Source organism: Pholcus phalangioides, unplaced genomic scaffold (assembly GCF_987345545.1).
Source record: "Pholcus phalangioides strain wild (caught in Gottingen) unplaced genomic scaffold, Ppha-v1.0 ptg000039l_1, whole genome shotgun sequence".
NCBI lineage: Eukaryota > Metazoa > Arthropoda > Arachnida > Araneae > Pholcidae > Pholcus > Pholcus phalangioides.
In genome coordinates this window covers 21265387-21280564 of record NW_028301625.1, presented here as the reverse complement: position 1 = coordinate 21280564, position 15178 = coordinate 21265387, and the positions used below count along the sequence as shown (strand labels likewise).

At 37.2% G+C, this 15178-nt stretch overlaps 2 protein-coding genes across 3 annotated transcripts in view; one reads left to right on the top strand and one right to left on the bottom strand.

The window, feature by feature from the left end:
- LOC149065684 (uncharacterized) overlaps positions 1-765 on the bottom strand; it is an 81430-nt gene extending 80665 nt beyond the window's left edge. The window contains exon 1 of the mRNA XM_089253500.1: positions 709-765. The gene's annotated coding sequence lies outside the window, so the exon portion shown is untranslated. The remainder of the gene's footprint in view (positions 1-708) is intronic.
- LOC149065683 (paired box protein Pax-6-like) overlaps positions 1-12509 on the top strand; it is a 33305-nt gene extending 20796 nt beyond the window's left edge. Inside the window, exons 5-9 of one of the 2 annotated variants that reach the window (XM_089253497.1) lie at positions 5529-5783; positions 5886-5968; positions 7778-7962; positions 11731-11975; positions 12102-12509. In XM_089253497.1, the coding sequence (XP_089109623.1) occupies positions 5529-5783; positions 5886-5968; positions 7778-7962; positions 11731-11975; positions 12102-12160 (827 nt within the window). In that variant the 3' untranslated portion in view covers positions 12161-12509. The remainder of the gene's footprint in view (positions 1-5528; positions 5784-5885; positions 5969-7777; positions 7963-11730; positions 11976-12101) is intronic. The other variant, XM_089253498.1, reaches the window with a different exon arrangement.
- Positions 12510-15178: the final 2669 nt, after the last annotated feature.

The window sequence follows — 15178 nt, the reverse complement described above, 5'->3', positions numbered from 1 at the left end:
TTGCAATAAATATTGAATCAAATTAAAATAAGTGGTCCTCAACCTTTTTGACTCGCGGAGCCCTTTTCAATATATAATTTCTATGGCGGAGCCCTTTTTGTATACAATTTTTATGGCGGAGCCCTTTTTGTATACAATTTTTATGGCGGACCCCTTGCAGACCTCTTTTTTTATTTATCTATCAAATTTACTGATTTATTTTATTTTCCTTGAGTCGCCGCGGAGCCCCTGGGAAGTGCACACAGAGCCCCAATGGCTCCGCGGAGCACCGATTGAGAACCTCTGGTATAGAGAAATAAAAACCATTTTATATATATATATATATATATATATATATCAGTCTTATAATGTTGACTTTCTTAGAGTTTGGAAAAAAAATAATTAGAGTTTGCCTGATTTTACTGTCCGCTATCGAGTGTCCGCTAACGGGGAGTGAAATACATTTAAGCCACCACCGGACAGAGAAGTGTCCGTTAACGTAAGGTGTCCGGTAACGGGGAGTGTCCGTTAGGGAGGCTCCACTGTAGTTCGATTTCTTGGTAAGCGGTCTAGACAGTATTTAATAAACTTCCAAGTACGAGACCGCGAACAAATACGTAATTCACTCAAAAACTAAATATAAAAATATAAATCATTCGAAATAGCTAAACGACAATTAAACTATATTTAAAGAATAAATATTACAACACATCAGTGTAAAAAACTCACCGTACTTGACTGCAATAGGTGTATGCAAAATTTTTATCTGAAACTAACAGGATGTCCACAGACAACTGCACACGAAATAATAAACTGAAGTAATTATTTCTCGAAAAGAAGTGATATTTATTGAAATTTCTTTTCTTTTTTAGGTTTTTTTTTTTTTTTTGTTTAAAAGAATTCTCGTATCAAATGAAGCAGAAGAAACATGAAAAAACAAATCTGATTGGCCGATAGAAAGAGGGTGGGTGGAAACACGTGATAAAACGCATGCACGTGGGAAAACGGTTTTTTTTCCCTTGGAATCCGTGTTTTTAGGAGAAAAAGTCTCGAAGAATAATTTATGATTGTTTCTCTGTCATGTAATTTCCCCATTCAAGTTAAACACACAAGTGCTTCCTCCGAAACCATTTTCTGTGAGGAAAAGCTTGTTTTTGGACATCTGGATAAGATAAATATATAAAAAAGAGAGAGAGAAATAAATGTGTTATACGGAATACGAAAGTGTGAAATGAGAAGAGACAGACTACTAAGACAAATATATAAATTTGTCGTTGGAATGAATGTCCATTGAAATTAGAGATAAGCTTCTGCGCAGTTACATTTCTATCATGTACATGCACTCTATCTACAGAATATTAAGATGCGTACGTGATGTTTCGCTGATTTCAGATGAGTAGTGGGTCCCAGGAGCAGCATAACCATATAGGCTACGTTACTAGTGTTAACCTTTTCTCACCCATGGTCTCCTCTAGACTATGTGTTTTTCTTGCGGCCCACTCTTTATACAAAGCTATTCCATGTATACCAAAAAGCCTCTTTAAACTAATACTCAACTAGGAGGCCTCTAACCGATAGAAAATATTCAGCTATTTAAATGTAGCAATGCCTCCTAGAGCTTGGCTTTTCCTGTGTTGGCAAAAAATAATCGAATGCGAATTTCTGCCTAAGATCCACGGATTAAAATATTTTAATTTCTTAGCACGGATTTAGGTCGCTGCATTTTTTTTATAAGAGCGATTCGAATTAAAATGGATATTTTTAAAAATAACCGATGAATCTTTTTTTCTGAAAAAAGAACAGACAAGGTATAAGAGAGGGGTCTGGGAGGTTTACGATAGTCTTAGGTCAGGTTTTTTACTCCCAGACCACGTAGTCGGGAATGCGGGTTAGTTAATGATAATCACAACAGTACTGACGGGGAATTACCCACCTCTGACTTGGATGGCTTCTCGATTGACAACAAACCACCGGGCAAATTAAAATGTGTGTTAATAAATGCCAGGAGCTTGGGTAACAAGAAATATTTTTTAGAAACTATGATAGTTGTGGAGGACTTGGATCTTATAGCCATTACAGAATCTTGGGCAAACGATGGGGATGAATCTTTCTTACACATCTCCGGATACGATACTTTTTTGAGAAATAGATCTGATAGGAAAGGGGGTGGAGTGTTGATATACGTGAAATCATGTTTGAAGGCTAGAGAGTGTAACGTGCAGAGAAGTGATATTGAAACCATATGGGTTGAACTTGAGAACAAAAGACGTCATAAGCTTATTGTTGGGGTTTGTTACAATCCACCGAATAGGGATCAAAACTATATCGCCAAAATGCATGATGAAATTTCCTACATGTGTAAGCGAAAGAGGGTTCTCATACTAGGGGATTTCAATTACCCGGGTATTGATTGGGAGAACCTTTCATCTGGAAATCAGTATGAAAGAGACTTTCTTAAGTTGGTGCTCGAAAATTTTTTGTATCAGCATGTATCAGAAGCCACTAGGGGTACTGCTATTTTGGATTTAGTTCTTACTAGTTCTGAGGATCTAGTTGAACATGTTTCGGTGGGGGAAGAGTTTTCTTCCAGTGATCATCGTATCGTCAGATTTCTCTGTAACTTTTCCTCGGGTAAGGTTGATAACAAAAGACTGGTTCCTTGTTTTCGGAGAACTAACTTTGATGTTTTGCGAAGAAGGTTAGCGGAAGTTTTCAAAGACCGGTTGGAATCAGTAGGGGTGGTAAGTCAATGGGAAGAATTTAGTACGAAGCTGTCCTCTGTTTTGCACGACGTCATACCCTTTGTTCGAAAAAAGCGTGTTTGTACATCACACCCTCTTCACGGATAGCGTGCGGAACCTTTATCTTGAAAAGAAAAGAGCATTCAGAGAGTATAAAAGTGGACGAGGTGACCTATCATTGTTTACTGATAAAAGAAGACTGTTGAAGAAAGCGATAAGGGATAGTAAAAAGCAAGTTGAATCTAGGTTGGCAGATAACATTGGCTCTGACCCAAAATCATTTTTTCGATACGTCAATAATGGATGTAAGGGGACAGTTGGCCCCCTCTCGATAGGAGGCTCAAAAGTAGAGAGCAATGTAGGCATGTGTAGTGCTTTCAATGACTTTTTCGCGTCGGTTTTTAATGGAGATAATGATATTCGATATACGGGTGTTGCATGGGGTAATAAAACGCTCAACGATATTCAAGTGGAAGACGTGGAGGTCCTAAATCTTCTAAGAAATGTATGTGCAAGCAAAGCACCAGGACCAGATGATATCTATCCCAGGGTTCTCAGGGAAGGTGCTAATGAATTGTTGGGGCCAGTCGCACAGATATACAGGAGTAGTGTTGCTGAGGGTATCGTCCCGAGAGATTGGAAACTGGCTAACGTTGTTCCGATATTTAAGAAGGGTAGTAGAGAAGTGGTGTCTAATTATCGTCCAGTGAGTTTGACGAGCTCCCTCTCGAAAATTTTGGAAATTATCATCAAAAGGCAGTTTGTGAAGTGGATAGACGAGAATAATGTATTGTCGGATAATCAGCATGGGTTCAGGAAGGGGAAGTCATGTGTAACTAACCTCCTTTGCTTCTATGATCACGTGACTAAGGCTTTGGGTAAGAGCAAAAATGTCGACGTTGTTTACCTTGATTTCCAGAAGGCATTCGATCGGGTCCAACATGGCAAACTCTTGAAGCGTTTACACGAGATTGGAATAGGGGGCAACTTGCTGAATTGGATAGAATCGTGGTTAAGAGATAGGTCGCAACGAGTTATGGTGAACGGGGAATTCTCTGGTTGGACAGACGTCACAAGTGGAGTTCCTCAGGGAAGTGTCCTTGGCCCCATACTTTTTTCACTTTTTATCGATAAACTCGATCAGGGTATCGATGGAATTACTAGCAAATTCGCAGATGATGTGAAGCTAATGGGGGTAATCGGGAATGAAAGCGATAGGGAGTTGCTCCAGACCAACTTAAACAAGATTGCAGCATGGGCAAATGAATGGAGCATGACGTTTAGCGTGGATAAGTGCATGGTCGCTCATTTTGGTTCGAACAACCCACGGTTCTCTTACGAGTTGAATGGTGTCACTATCCCGGATGCAACTAGAGTCACCGATTTGGGAATTCTCATTGACGAGCGACTTAAGTTTTCTGAACATTGTTCAGCGGTTGTCAAAAAATCGAATAGAATGCTTGGTCTCATTTTCAAAAAGGTCTCTTCGCGTTCTCCTAAAGTCATTCTTCCGCTTTTTCGAGGCTTAGTTCGTCCTGGACTGGAGTATGCTGTAAGGTTTTGGAGACCATACCTACAGAGGGACATAGACTTGGTTGAAGGGGTGCAGAGAAGAGCTACGCGTGTCCTTATTGGCACACAGGGCTTGAGTTATGAAGAAAGACTTCATTTTTTGAATATGTTTACATTGGATGAACGCAGGTGTCGAGGAGATATGATCGAAGTGTTCAAAATTTTCAATGGGATGGATAGGATGGACCATGAACTTTTAGTACACCGCCAATCGACTGCTTTTACAAGGGGACACCAGTATCGATTGGTGAGGGACAATGCAAGGTTATGGTGTCGCAGGGAATTTTTCTCTAATAGGGTTGTTAATAAATGGAATAGCTTACCCCCGGAGGTAGTAAATTGTAACACAATTGACACGTTTAAAAAGAAATACGATAAACATGTTGGGGTAAATCGAGAAGCTATCCATTCTTAGAATAAGACAACCATAAGTATTCTTTATGGGCATTGTATAATATTTTATCATGTGTATATATTGTTTGTAATTTGTGTTAATTGCATTTTTGATTGGGTTGCTGTATTTTTGAAACATATGACAACCATATTTTTATGGGCATCTTTTTATCAGCCACCTCGTTGGGCATTTTGCCTGTTGTGGCGTTGTATTTGTATTTGTATAGAAACGATTAAAAAGATCAGCATTTTTTTTTAATGTGAATATAGATCCACTGCTTAACATATAAATGACCTTTTTCTCCTCTCTCTCTTAGTAGGGAAATTCACATCTACGTATTATTCGCCATTGTAGATTACAGGCAAAAAATTACGGTCAACGTGTGCTATTATAACTTTTATAATTTATGGAAAATGCAATGATAAAACTTTTTGTATGTTAGTCAGTATTTTAGCAACACCTTAGCACTTTCAGTATTTCTCAATCCTTGTGACCCTTGTGGTTGATGTCAGGAACTAAGATTATTCAAAATCATTTCACTAATGTTAAGGATTATCAAAGTCATAACAAAATATCCATAATGCAAATGTTTCAAGGACTTATATGATGTTTCATAGCATCTAATGCCGTCGATGTTTGATAAATGATTCAACAAAGGATCAAGAAGAAAAGAGCCTGGTAACTTTTTGTACAGTGTATATGCTATTACATAACTTATGTCTGGAATATGTTAAAATATACGCATTTACATGTGGACATAAGTTAAATGCACATATCTCTTAATTGAATAATGAAAATATTGATTATTTTTTTAGAAATTGTTGTAATCATTTTCGTTCCAGGTTACGTCCATGGAGATTCCACATCAGGAGTTTTCGATAGACTTTCTCCGAAACCAGGAAATTCAGAATCCATAAACGATATTCCTGAAAATGAACCAATTCAAGATCCAAGTGTTTGTCAAAGTAATGTAGGAGGAAATGAGCGGCACAGTGACATTGATGAATTGTCCGAAGTGAAATCGTGTAAAACGAAGCAAAAGATTCAACGAAATCGAACGTCCTTTTCGACGGAACAAATCCAGTTATTAGAGAAAGGTTTGTTCGAGCTTCCTCGCGAGCATTTTTTTCGCTATTAATTAAGATGCATTTTTAATTGATCCGATAAATTATTATTTATCAATTTTTGGGTGATTTCAGAATTCCAAAAGTCGCATTACCCTGACATGCAGGCAAGAGAAAAACTAGCTGCAAAGACCGATCTGCACGAGACTAGAATTCAAGTACGTAAATACTTATTCGATAAAATTGAATAAAGCTTTAATAAAGAATCACAGAGCCTTCAAAAGTTTCATCCCGTTTTAAGTATTATATTTGAAAAATTTTCCATTTAACCTAAAAATATTAACTCTTTTGTATCCCCCCCCCCCCCCAGTCAAATGCATGCCTAATATCATAAATTTTACCTAACGAGATGGCTGGAGCTGTTTTCAGACCCCAACTTCCACATGCCAGGATAAAAACTGGAAAATTGCAGACGTAGATATGGCTCCACATTAACCATTTCCCTTACAACGGCGATATATCTCGTTCTAGAATATAGGTGGAGGTAAAAAAAAAATACATTAGGTCTCTTTCTCTTTTCCTTCCATCATGTCGCTTTGTTGGTAACTCTATGAACGGAATCAGGTGTGGTCAGGTTGAAATGGGCTGGACTTGAAGAAAATTTTCTTCGTAAAAGCTATTCCCAAAAGTTATTCACTTTTGCTTTAAAATAGAAAAAGAGGTCGGCTAATGTCACGTATACACACACACACATACATTCATGATAAATTTTACCTTAAAAGCCTATATAATCCTTTGAAATATAAATTACAAATATCTCAGATGGGAGCAACATAACAGAAAGTAAATGGAAATGCGCAGGTTCAAAATACTGTTCTAAGGATTGTCGTAGTTTCATACGTGTTATCCTATTATCCACATATGCGAATTTGATTACCTTGAAGAAAAAAAAATGACCTTTAATCCGTATGAGCGAAATTTCATTCAGCGATTAGGAAATTTTCCTTCCTAGAAAGGGGATTTATTTCCTAGAATGGTCACTACTTTTTAGGAGAAATAGCAATTTTTTCACTCGCATCTATTACTTTTGTTTTAAATATTTTTTGGAATTACTTTTTAAGTTATTTTTATTCTAAACTCTCAGAAAAAAAGAAAATCTGTGGATAATAAGCGTAGGTGTGTACAATCCGAGTAAGAAATTCAGATTTTTTCAACTTATAGTCCGCGGATTACACAGGAAAAATTCGTTAAAGCCGGGTTTTCCTAGAAATAGGTGTTTTGCGCCGCGTGAACCGAAATATATAATTTCGCGTCGGCAGCAACGTGTTACATAATCACGCTACGCGTTTGTGTAGTCCTGGCATCAGCTACTCTGTCGTCTGCATGCTCCGGTTTGAAGGGGAGGGAAAGAAAACAACAAAATGAAGAAAAGATCGGTGAAACGCGCGGCGCACGACGCATTTGACTCCTCCAGAAGCAGTCAACTAATCACGCCTGACGTAAAGCGCTGTCGTGAGCCGTATTGCGCTCTGTAGGAAAACAGTCATACTAATTTTCTTATTGGTGAGTGGACGGCGTGCCGCTCTGGGCGATTCACGTTGCGCGCGGCACAGAAAACCTGCTCCTAGGAAAACCCGGCTTAACTCATTACCAACTCACTGCGCGTGGAAAATACGTTTTCAAGAGTGGAAAACATGGCTGCTAACCAAGAGGGGTATTCTTATCTTCGAATCCGAAAATTTTAAATTCAAATCGAACATTGTCCAGATTCTATCGGCTTTCACCAATTTTAGCCATTGCTTCTGACGCGGGACCGTGTCGGAGAAGAATATCGAACATCTATCTACATAACATCACTAGTCTAACAGCGAATTTTTTTACTATTTTAATTTAAAATTAATGGTTCACCATTAAATGGTGATCGCATCATCAGAAGTTTTTGTTGCCCGAATTTGTTGTCATTTGAACGTGTACAACGACTTCTTCTGAGTTGGGAACTGTATTTTAGATATAAATGATTTTTTCAGGTATGGTTTTCCAACCGTAGAGCTAAATGGAGACGAGAAGATAAAGTTGAAAATGATAAATTATCTAACCAAAGTACCTCACCTACAACACGAATCATGTTATCTTCCGGATCATCATTAAACGGTAGCACTTCGAATAGCATTTGTGTTAGGAATGCTCATCCTTTAGATAACGTTTCTGACAGGTAAGTTATCTTGCCAGTAACGAATCGGCATATTACAAGGCGATACGAGTATCACAGGTATATTAAGCGGATTTCAAGTCCTTATTTGGTATACAGTCAAACCTCGTTAATGAGTCACTCTTGAGAGAGCAAAAAATGACTCAGTAAGCGGAGCGACTCGTTAAACGGAGTAAGCCATAGCTGTGCCAATTCCTGCCTGAGGACAATTGGAACTTCCAAAGAGTGACCCGGTAAGCGGAGTGACGTGTTAACCAGGTGACGCACTAACTAGGTTTGACTGTACTTAAATGTTTTTTTTTATCTCATGATTTGAAATAAATTTATCTTCAAGAGCACTAACTCACCATAAAAATACATAAAAAAATTAATTGATTTTATTTTGCTGGATGATGAAGCTCACAAAAAAATGTATGCTGAAGGATGAGTACGCGGATGATGCTCGTACACGTACTTTCAATGCTCTTTGGATTCTTCAAAAACATTTTTGACATTCTTCAAAGAGATATCTTCACCAACTCTGCTCTCAAAGAGTAACTACTAAACCGAACACGCATCTCGTAAACATTCTTATGGAGAACAAACAGACTTTCTGGATATTATGCCGAAGTTAGCAGGAAAAAAGTGTCGTTTCTCGCCACCGGGAAATGACACATTTTTCCTGTTCACCTCAGTATAATATCCAGGAAGCCTATTGATTTCATGTATCTTAGCAGAGCAAAAAAAAAAAAAAAATATCATCATCCATTCTTATGGGGAATTTCTAACGAAATGGGGAAAGGAGAGTATTCTATGTACAGTCGATCCCGCTTATAACGTTCCCATTTAGAACGTTTTCCCACTTAGTACGACTTACTCTTTCACGGTCGCAACTCTAAGTAATTCTCATCAAGATTTCCCGTTTAAAGCTTTTTCCCGCTTACGACGTTCTTTATGACGGTTTTTTTGAATAACGTTATAAGCGCGGGATCCATTGTATATACTTATCTCTAACGTATTTATGATGTCTGATGCGTGCGTGTTACGTGTGCGAAGTGCTGGCTGCATCTATTTTCAAATTAGAAGTGAAAAAAAATGGCAGATGCATGAACTTATATTATTACTATTCTTACATCATGTTAGGATTAAAAAAAAAAATTCTACCTGTGTGAACATACTTTTTGAACGGGAGACGGGCACGCATTCATTCTCCTTGAAGTTTGAAAATCAATTTCAGCCGAACACCACTGCGTCGTTCTCGGGCATGGAAAAAAGAAGTAGGGAGGGATAGAAATTCTCTCAAACAAGAGCATAGCAAAAAATTACGTAAACATTGAGCAGAATTTAAGAAAAAGAAATTGAAGAAATAAAGGAAAGGCAGAAATTCGAAAGGGGGTACGGAAAGACAAAAATTTAGGAAATGAAGGGGGGGGGGAGGGCTGAATAAATTCAAAAAATAGTAAAGAAAGACAAAATCCGGGGAAGTGGCAGAGAAATTTAAAAAAAGGGGTAAGGAAAGAATTCAGGAAAGGGGGGAGGGGTAGAAATGCAAAGAAAGGGTGAGGAAAGACAAAAATTCGGGAAAGAGCGGGGCGGGGCAGAAATTCAAAAAGGGGACAGGAAAGACGGTGGCAGGGAAGGGCGGGAGTGATCTGAATCAATTCAAATAAGGGTAAAGAAAGACAAAAATTCAGGAAAGGGCGGGGGAGAGCTGAATAAATTCAAGAAAGAGTAGGCTGAGGAAAGATTAATATTCGGGGAAGGACGAGTGGTGGTCAGAAATGCTAAAAAAAGAGTAAGAGAGAAAAATTATTCAGGAAAGGGCTGAATAAATTTAAAAAGAGTAAGGGAAGACAAAAATTCGGGAAAGGGGGAAAAATCTAAAAAAAGGTGAAAAAAAATTCGAGAAAAGGGCTGAATTAATTTAAAAAGGGTAAGGAAATAAAAAAATTCAGGAGAGGGCGGGCGAGGGCTAAATAAATCAAAAAGGGGGTAAGGAAAGACAAGAGTTCTGGAAAAGGCGGGGAAGCACAGAAATTGAGAGAAAAAGGATAAGGAAAGACAAAAAACGGGAAAAGGCTGAATAAATTTAAGAAAGAGTAAGCGAAGATACAAATTCAGGAAAGGGCGGGTGGGGTGGTCAGAAATGCAAAAAGGGTAAGGAAAGACAAAAATTCAGGAAAGAGCTCTGGGGGGGGGGGGTTGGATAGAAAGAGGGTTGGTCAAAGAAGGGGTGGGGAGAAATGAATAAATTCCAAAAAAAGAGCATAGGAAGACAAAAATTGCGGAAAGGGGTGGAGAGGGAATAAAATGTAATAAAGAGTGTGAGGAAAATGGGCGTTGTTGGATAGAAATTCAAAGAAAGGGCAAGTAAAGACAAAAATTCAGGAGGGGGGGGGTATGGATAGAAATTCAGAGAAAGGGTAAGGAAAGATTAAAATTCAGGAAAGAGCGAGAGGGCTGAATTAATTCAGAAAGGGTAAGGAAATAAAATATTCAGGGGGGAGGGCTCAGGGCCGCAACTAGATGCTAGGTCACCTGGGGCAAGTGCGCATTTTGGCGCCCCCTTGTTATGCTGAAGGAGAGGTTTAGAATAAAATTTGCGTCCCCTCTGGTCCAGCGCCCGGGGCACGAGACCCGCCTGCCCCACCCCTCCCCTAGTTGCGGCCGTGGGAGGGCTGAATAAATTAAAAAAAAGAGTAAGGGAAGACAAAAATTCGGGAAAGGTGTTTGGGTCAAAAATGTAAAAGAAGATTAGGGAAGAAAAATAATCATGAAAGGGCGGAATAAATTTTAAAAAAAGGTAAGGAAAAACACAAAAATTCAGAAAAGAGCGGAGGGATGAGCTGAATTAATTCAAACAAGGGTAAGGAAAGAGAAAAATTCAGGAAAGGGCAGGGCTTAGTTAATTGAAAGAGGGGCGAGAAAAGACAAAAGCTCGGGAGGAGACGTCAAGAGAGGATAAGGGGGGGGGGCATAAATTCAAAAAAGGAAAGGAAGCATAAAAATCCGCAAAATGGTAAGAAGGATGGCGAGACATTGAGAAGAGAGAAGGGGACGTACATTGAAAAAAAAAACATTAAGAATATCAGAAAACAAGGCTCAATTTCAAAAAATTGCGGGGGGGGGGGCAGAAATGTAGGAAAAAGGGAAGAAGGGGAGCGAGAATTAAGAAAAGCAGAAATTCGGAAAAGAGCAGGAAGAAAGAAATTCAGAAACGGGCAAGGAGGGGGGGGGGGAGGGAAGACAGAAATCTTGCAAGCAAAACTAATTTTATGTGTAACACACATACTACAATGCTATGGTAATCAATCATATATATTGCTGTCCCGCCCCTAGAGGCATACAGCGGACAATGCTATGGTAATGCACATATTTTCATATCGTTATCAATATCTTGGGGTGGGAGTTGTAACGGATTAATGAGATCATAATTCCATATACTGTATATGGGAAAGTGTTATTCGGAATAAAACAGTTTCATGATACGAGTTACTTTCACACAGGTAGGAATTAAGATCAATTCACACACAACAGTCGTAGTTCGTCTCTCTGAAACGCATAGCAATCGGATTCTGAACTGCACTTGACGAGCCTGAATGAATAATCTAAAATCTAATGTAGAGGAAAGAATAATATTTTTTTAACTGGAGACACAGCCCGGCACTGTGTGTGACATGTGTGAATAGACATACCTTTCAAGTCCGGGCACTTACTGTATAGGTTTTAATACTGAATAAAGCAATTATCACACCTTTTCATAGAATTAGCTTTTTTTTTTCCTTCTTGCAGCCACTTGCTCAACTCTAGTAACCAGAACAACATAAGTTCTTTGAAAGCTTGCTTACATCATCCTCATACTTATATTATTCGTAATCCAATTCCTGAACGACACAAACATACTTACGAAGAAGGTCTCTGTCTAGGAGTATACTCCAAGTCAAATAATACCACAGAATCTCCTGATGATGTTGCATTGAGTCTTCCAACCGTTAATTCTTATCCCGATTCACACATGACAGCAAATGAACAAGTAGGTAAGCTTTATACTACTTTCAAAACATTTTTGAATATAAAATTACAAAATATGCGTCACGGACGTTCACATAAATTGTTTTCATAGAAAATGTCACTGTTTTTTTCTTTCTCTTAATTATCGCCAGGATTCGTGCTACCAGGAATATCAGTTGCTGTGCAAGTAACAGAGGAACATCGCAACTAACCAAGCTGCCAGGGTTAAGTTTAATCATTCTTCTGGATAACATTTTGTGCATTGTGTATGTGAATCATTTGTAAAGCAGCTGAGTGATTTGATAAGTGTTCTCTCAGTGTAGGCGATCGATATTTATTTTTATAGTCGGCGGATAAGCAAAGAACAAATAAAAAAAGATAAAAAAAATGCATATATTAGTTGGCGTACGTGGAGTGAATTACGGCTATACGCATTTTGTGGAATTTTCGAATTGTTACCCCCGCGTAACAAAATAATGGCTCATCATACACGTGTTTTCAACCTATCGTATTTTATTATAAATATTCCCAAATCCTTCCTCCTCCTTACCAGATTATGGCCCGCCGCTTTGTCTCAATGAAGAGATAAACCATCTTATCTCCAGATCCTTCCGAATGAAAGGAACGAATGATGTTTAATACATCATTATTTTTTTGCCAAGGTGATTCCTTAATTTCAAGAAACAATAAATTTTGTTACAGAAATTTGACCATTTTGTCGCACCACGGTCATTTTCTGCAAGCGAGGGCTAATTAGACCGGGATCTACAATTTATTCAAGATTCCGAACACACACGGCAGCCTTTTTTATACTCACCGAGAGGTTTATGCGCTAACCCCTGTGCGGGACTCCCTGCGGTAGTAATTTTTTTCTGGGGTCATGTCGCCGTTTCTGTTGTACTCCTGTGTCAGGAAAGTTTCTGCCGACGACGAACCGGGTATCGAACTTGCGACACCTATAAACCTTTGGTACTTGAAAAACGTGAAGAGTTAGAATTAATTTCCATTCTATTGCTTTTTGAATTCACAATTGCCTTCATGTAAAGAAAATTTTTTCTTACGACATGGAAATAACAGAAAAAATTATCTTTCTGGTTTCAGTATGAGAAAAAACATCTATTCTTCAATGAAATATAATCAGTTGATTTCAAAAGAGAATGGAAATACACGTACGTTTCTCAATATAAAAATCCGTTTCTGTGTCATTCCGACTGATGTGATAATAATTTGAAGAAAACATTTGTCTAGAAAAGCGCCTGAGAAAATGTTTTTCCCTTCATAATGCTATTGTTGAGAAAAGAATGGGTCGTTTTAAAATTAAATACATTAACCTATTTCTCAAATACAGGACCTTTTCTTCATTTTTTTTTAAAATCAGAAAAAAGTACATGTTAAATGTCCTCGAATATACATTTTTCTTAAAGCATAGAATTTACCATATTTTTAATGAAACTGACTTTATTCTATAAATGAATACAGCTGAAGACTTCGACATCTCTCCCAATATTCTTAAATGTGTATTTGCCTGTGAAAAGCTCATTGATGAATCAGAGAGGCTATAATAAATGAAAAATTAAAATTCACTGTTTCCGAAATAAAATACAATTTTAAGACATTTTTACATTTTTGTTGTCAGCATTGCTCGAATCAATTTCAATCAATCTTCATTATTCGTGTGGTTCTTTATCAAATTTTATTTTTCTACGGATATCATGATTCCCAGCTTTTCAATTTTCGAAGCAACGTTCTCGGCTTCCGTAGGATTTATGTAGAAGAGTAGCGTTTCTGATAATTTTATTCTGCTAGTATCTTCTCCATAATAAGTAAAACGATTTTTCCCCCCAAAAAGGGGTATTTAAAAAAAAATAAAATAATGAATGAGTGCAGAACTCAGTGATTTTTTTTTCTTTTAAATCAAGTTCGAAAACTCACACCTTCACGAAAAAAATAACAGCTTTCACAAAAGAAAAGAGTTTTTTTAAATCAATCAAACATATCCTTAAAAGGTTAATAGACAACAGATATCTCGGCTGACATTCTCAGATTATATTTTTAATGGCAAAATGAAAAAAAAGTCAAGAAACTCTGGAATAGAGTTAAAAATACCAAAACAAACACACTTGTCTTTACACTCCTCGATGAACTTCGGAATTTGCTTTAAACATTACTTGTTATTGGTTGAAGACTTGCCGATAACTATGAAAACATGGTAAGATATCTTTCAAATTCCTTTGTTGATTCGATTTCTAATTAAAGAATTCCCAATAAAGGATGATTGTTGATCAAGTGTTTTCGTATAATTTTATACCCAATTAATAATAGTTAAATTCTTAAAGGAAACTTGAAGGTATTTATAGAATATTGGTTTTTTTTTTAATGGCAAGTCATTTTTTTGCCAAACTATAAAAAATACATTTATGTGATTCTTTACACATGATAGTAAGTTTTTATATTTCAATTTCATTTACATTATAGTCACAAAAATAGTTAAATAAATACGTATGCAGAGTTGAAAATGTGATTTCGAATGAAAAATACACCAATAACATTTTATTTAAAAATTTTATTCTAGTTTTAAAAATCTACATTTTTTAAACAAAATGCTTTGAAAGTATAAAATATGAATATTTGAGCAAAGATAAATATATTAAATATACTTATTACAAACATCTTTAATATATCAAGAGATGTATAATATTTATAACAGTGGTATACAAATACATGGAACAAGGACTTGGCTACAAGGAACAAATAGCACTTCTACAGATTCTTATAAATCAAAGTTTTGACTATAAATCCTAAAATTTGAAGAGGAAGGCTACATTATTGCACAATCGTGTAATATAAGTTCGTTGCTGGAAACTACTTGTCCGGCCATAACAAACATCGATTTAGGTAGTGGGATGAGAATATCAGATGTTCTCCGGAATTGATGGGAGAAGTAAGTTTTTGATAACCTGTTCGTTACAAATACAGCATGTAAACAAGTAGCATTGTAAAGTACACAGAACGGGGGGGGGGGGGGGGGGGCTAACATTAAACATTTGAAACTAAGAGGCATTGACATCCTTTTACTCTGCCAGTGAATAACTAACAACATCTTATGCAGATCATATTTCCTGAAAGAGCAATAAAAAAAAACACCGCATACATGTGAAAAACAAAATTAACATGTTCATGTTTTTTTAATCCAGCAAAAGTTTTTAAACACTCTGAACGGGTAACATTC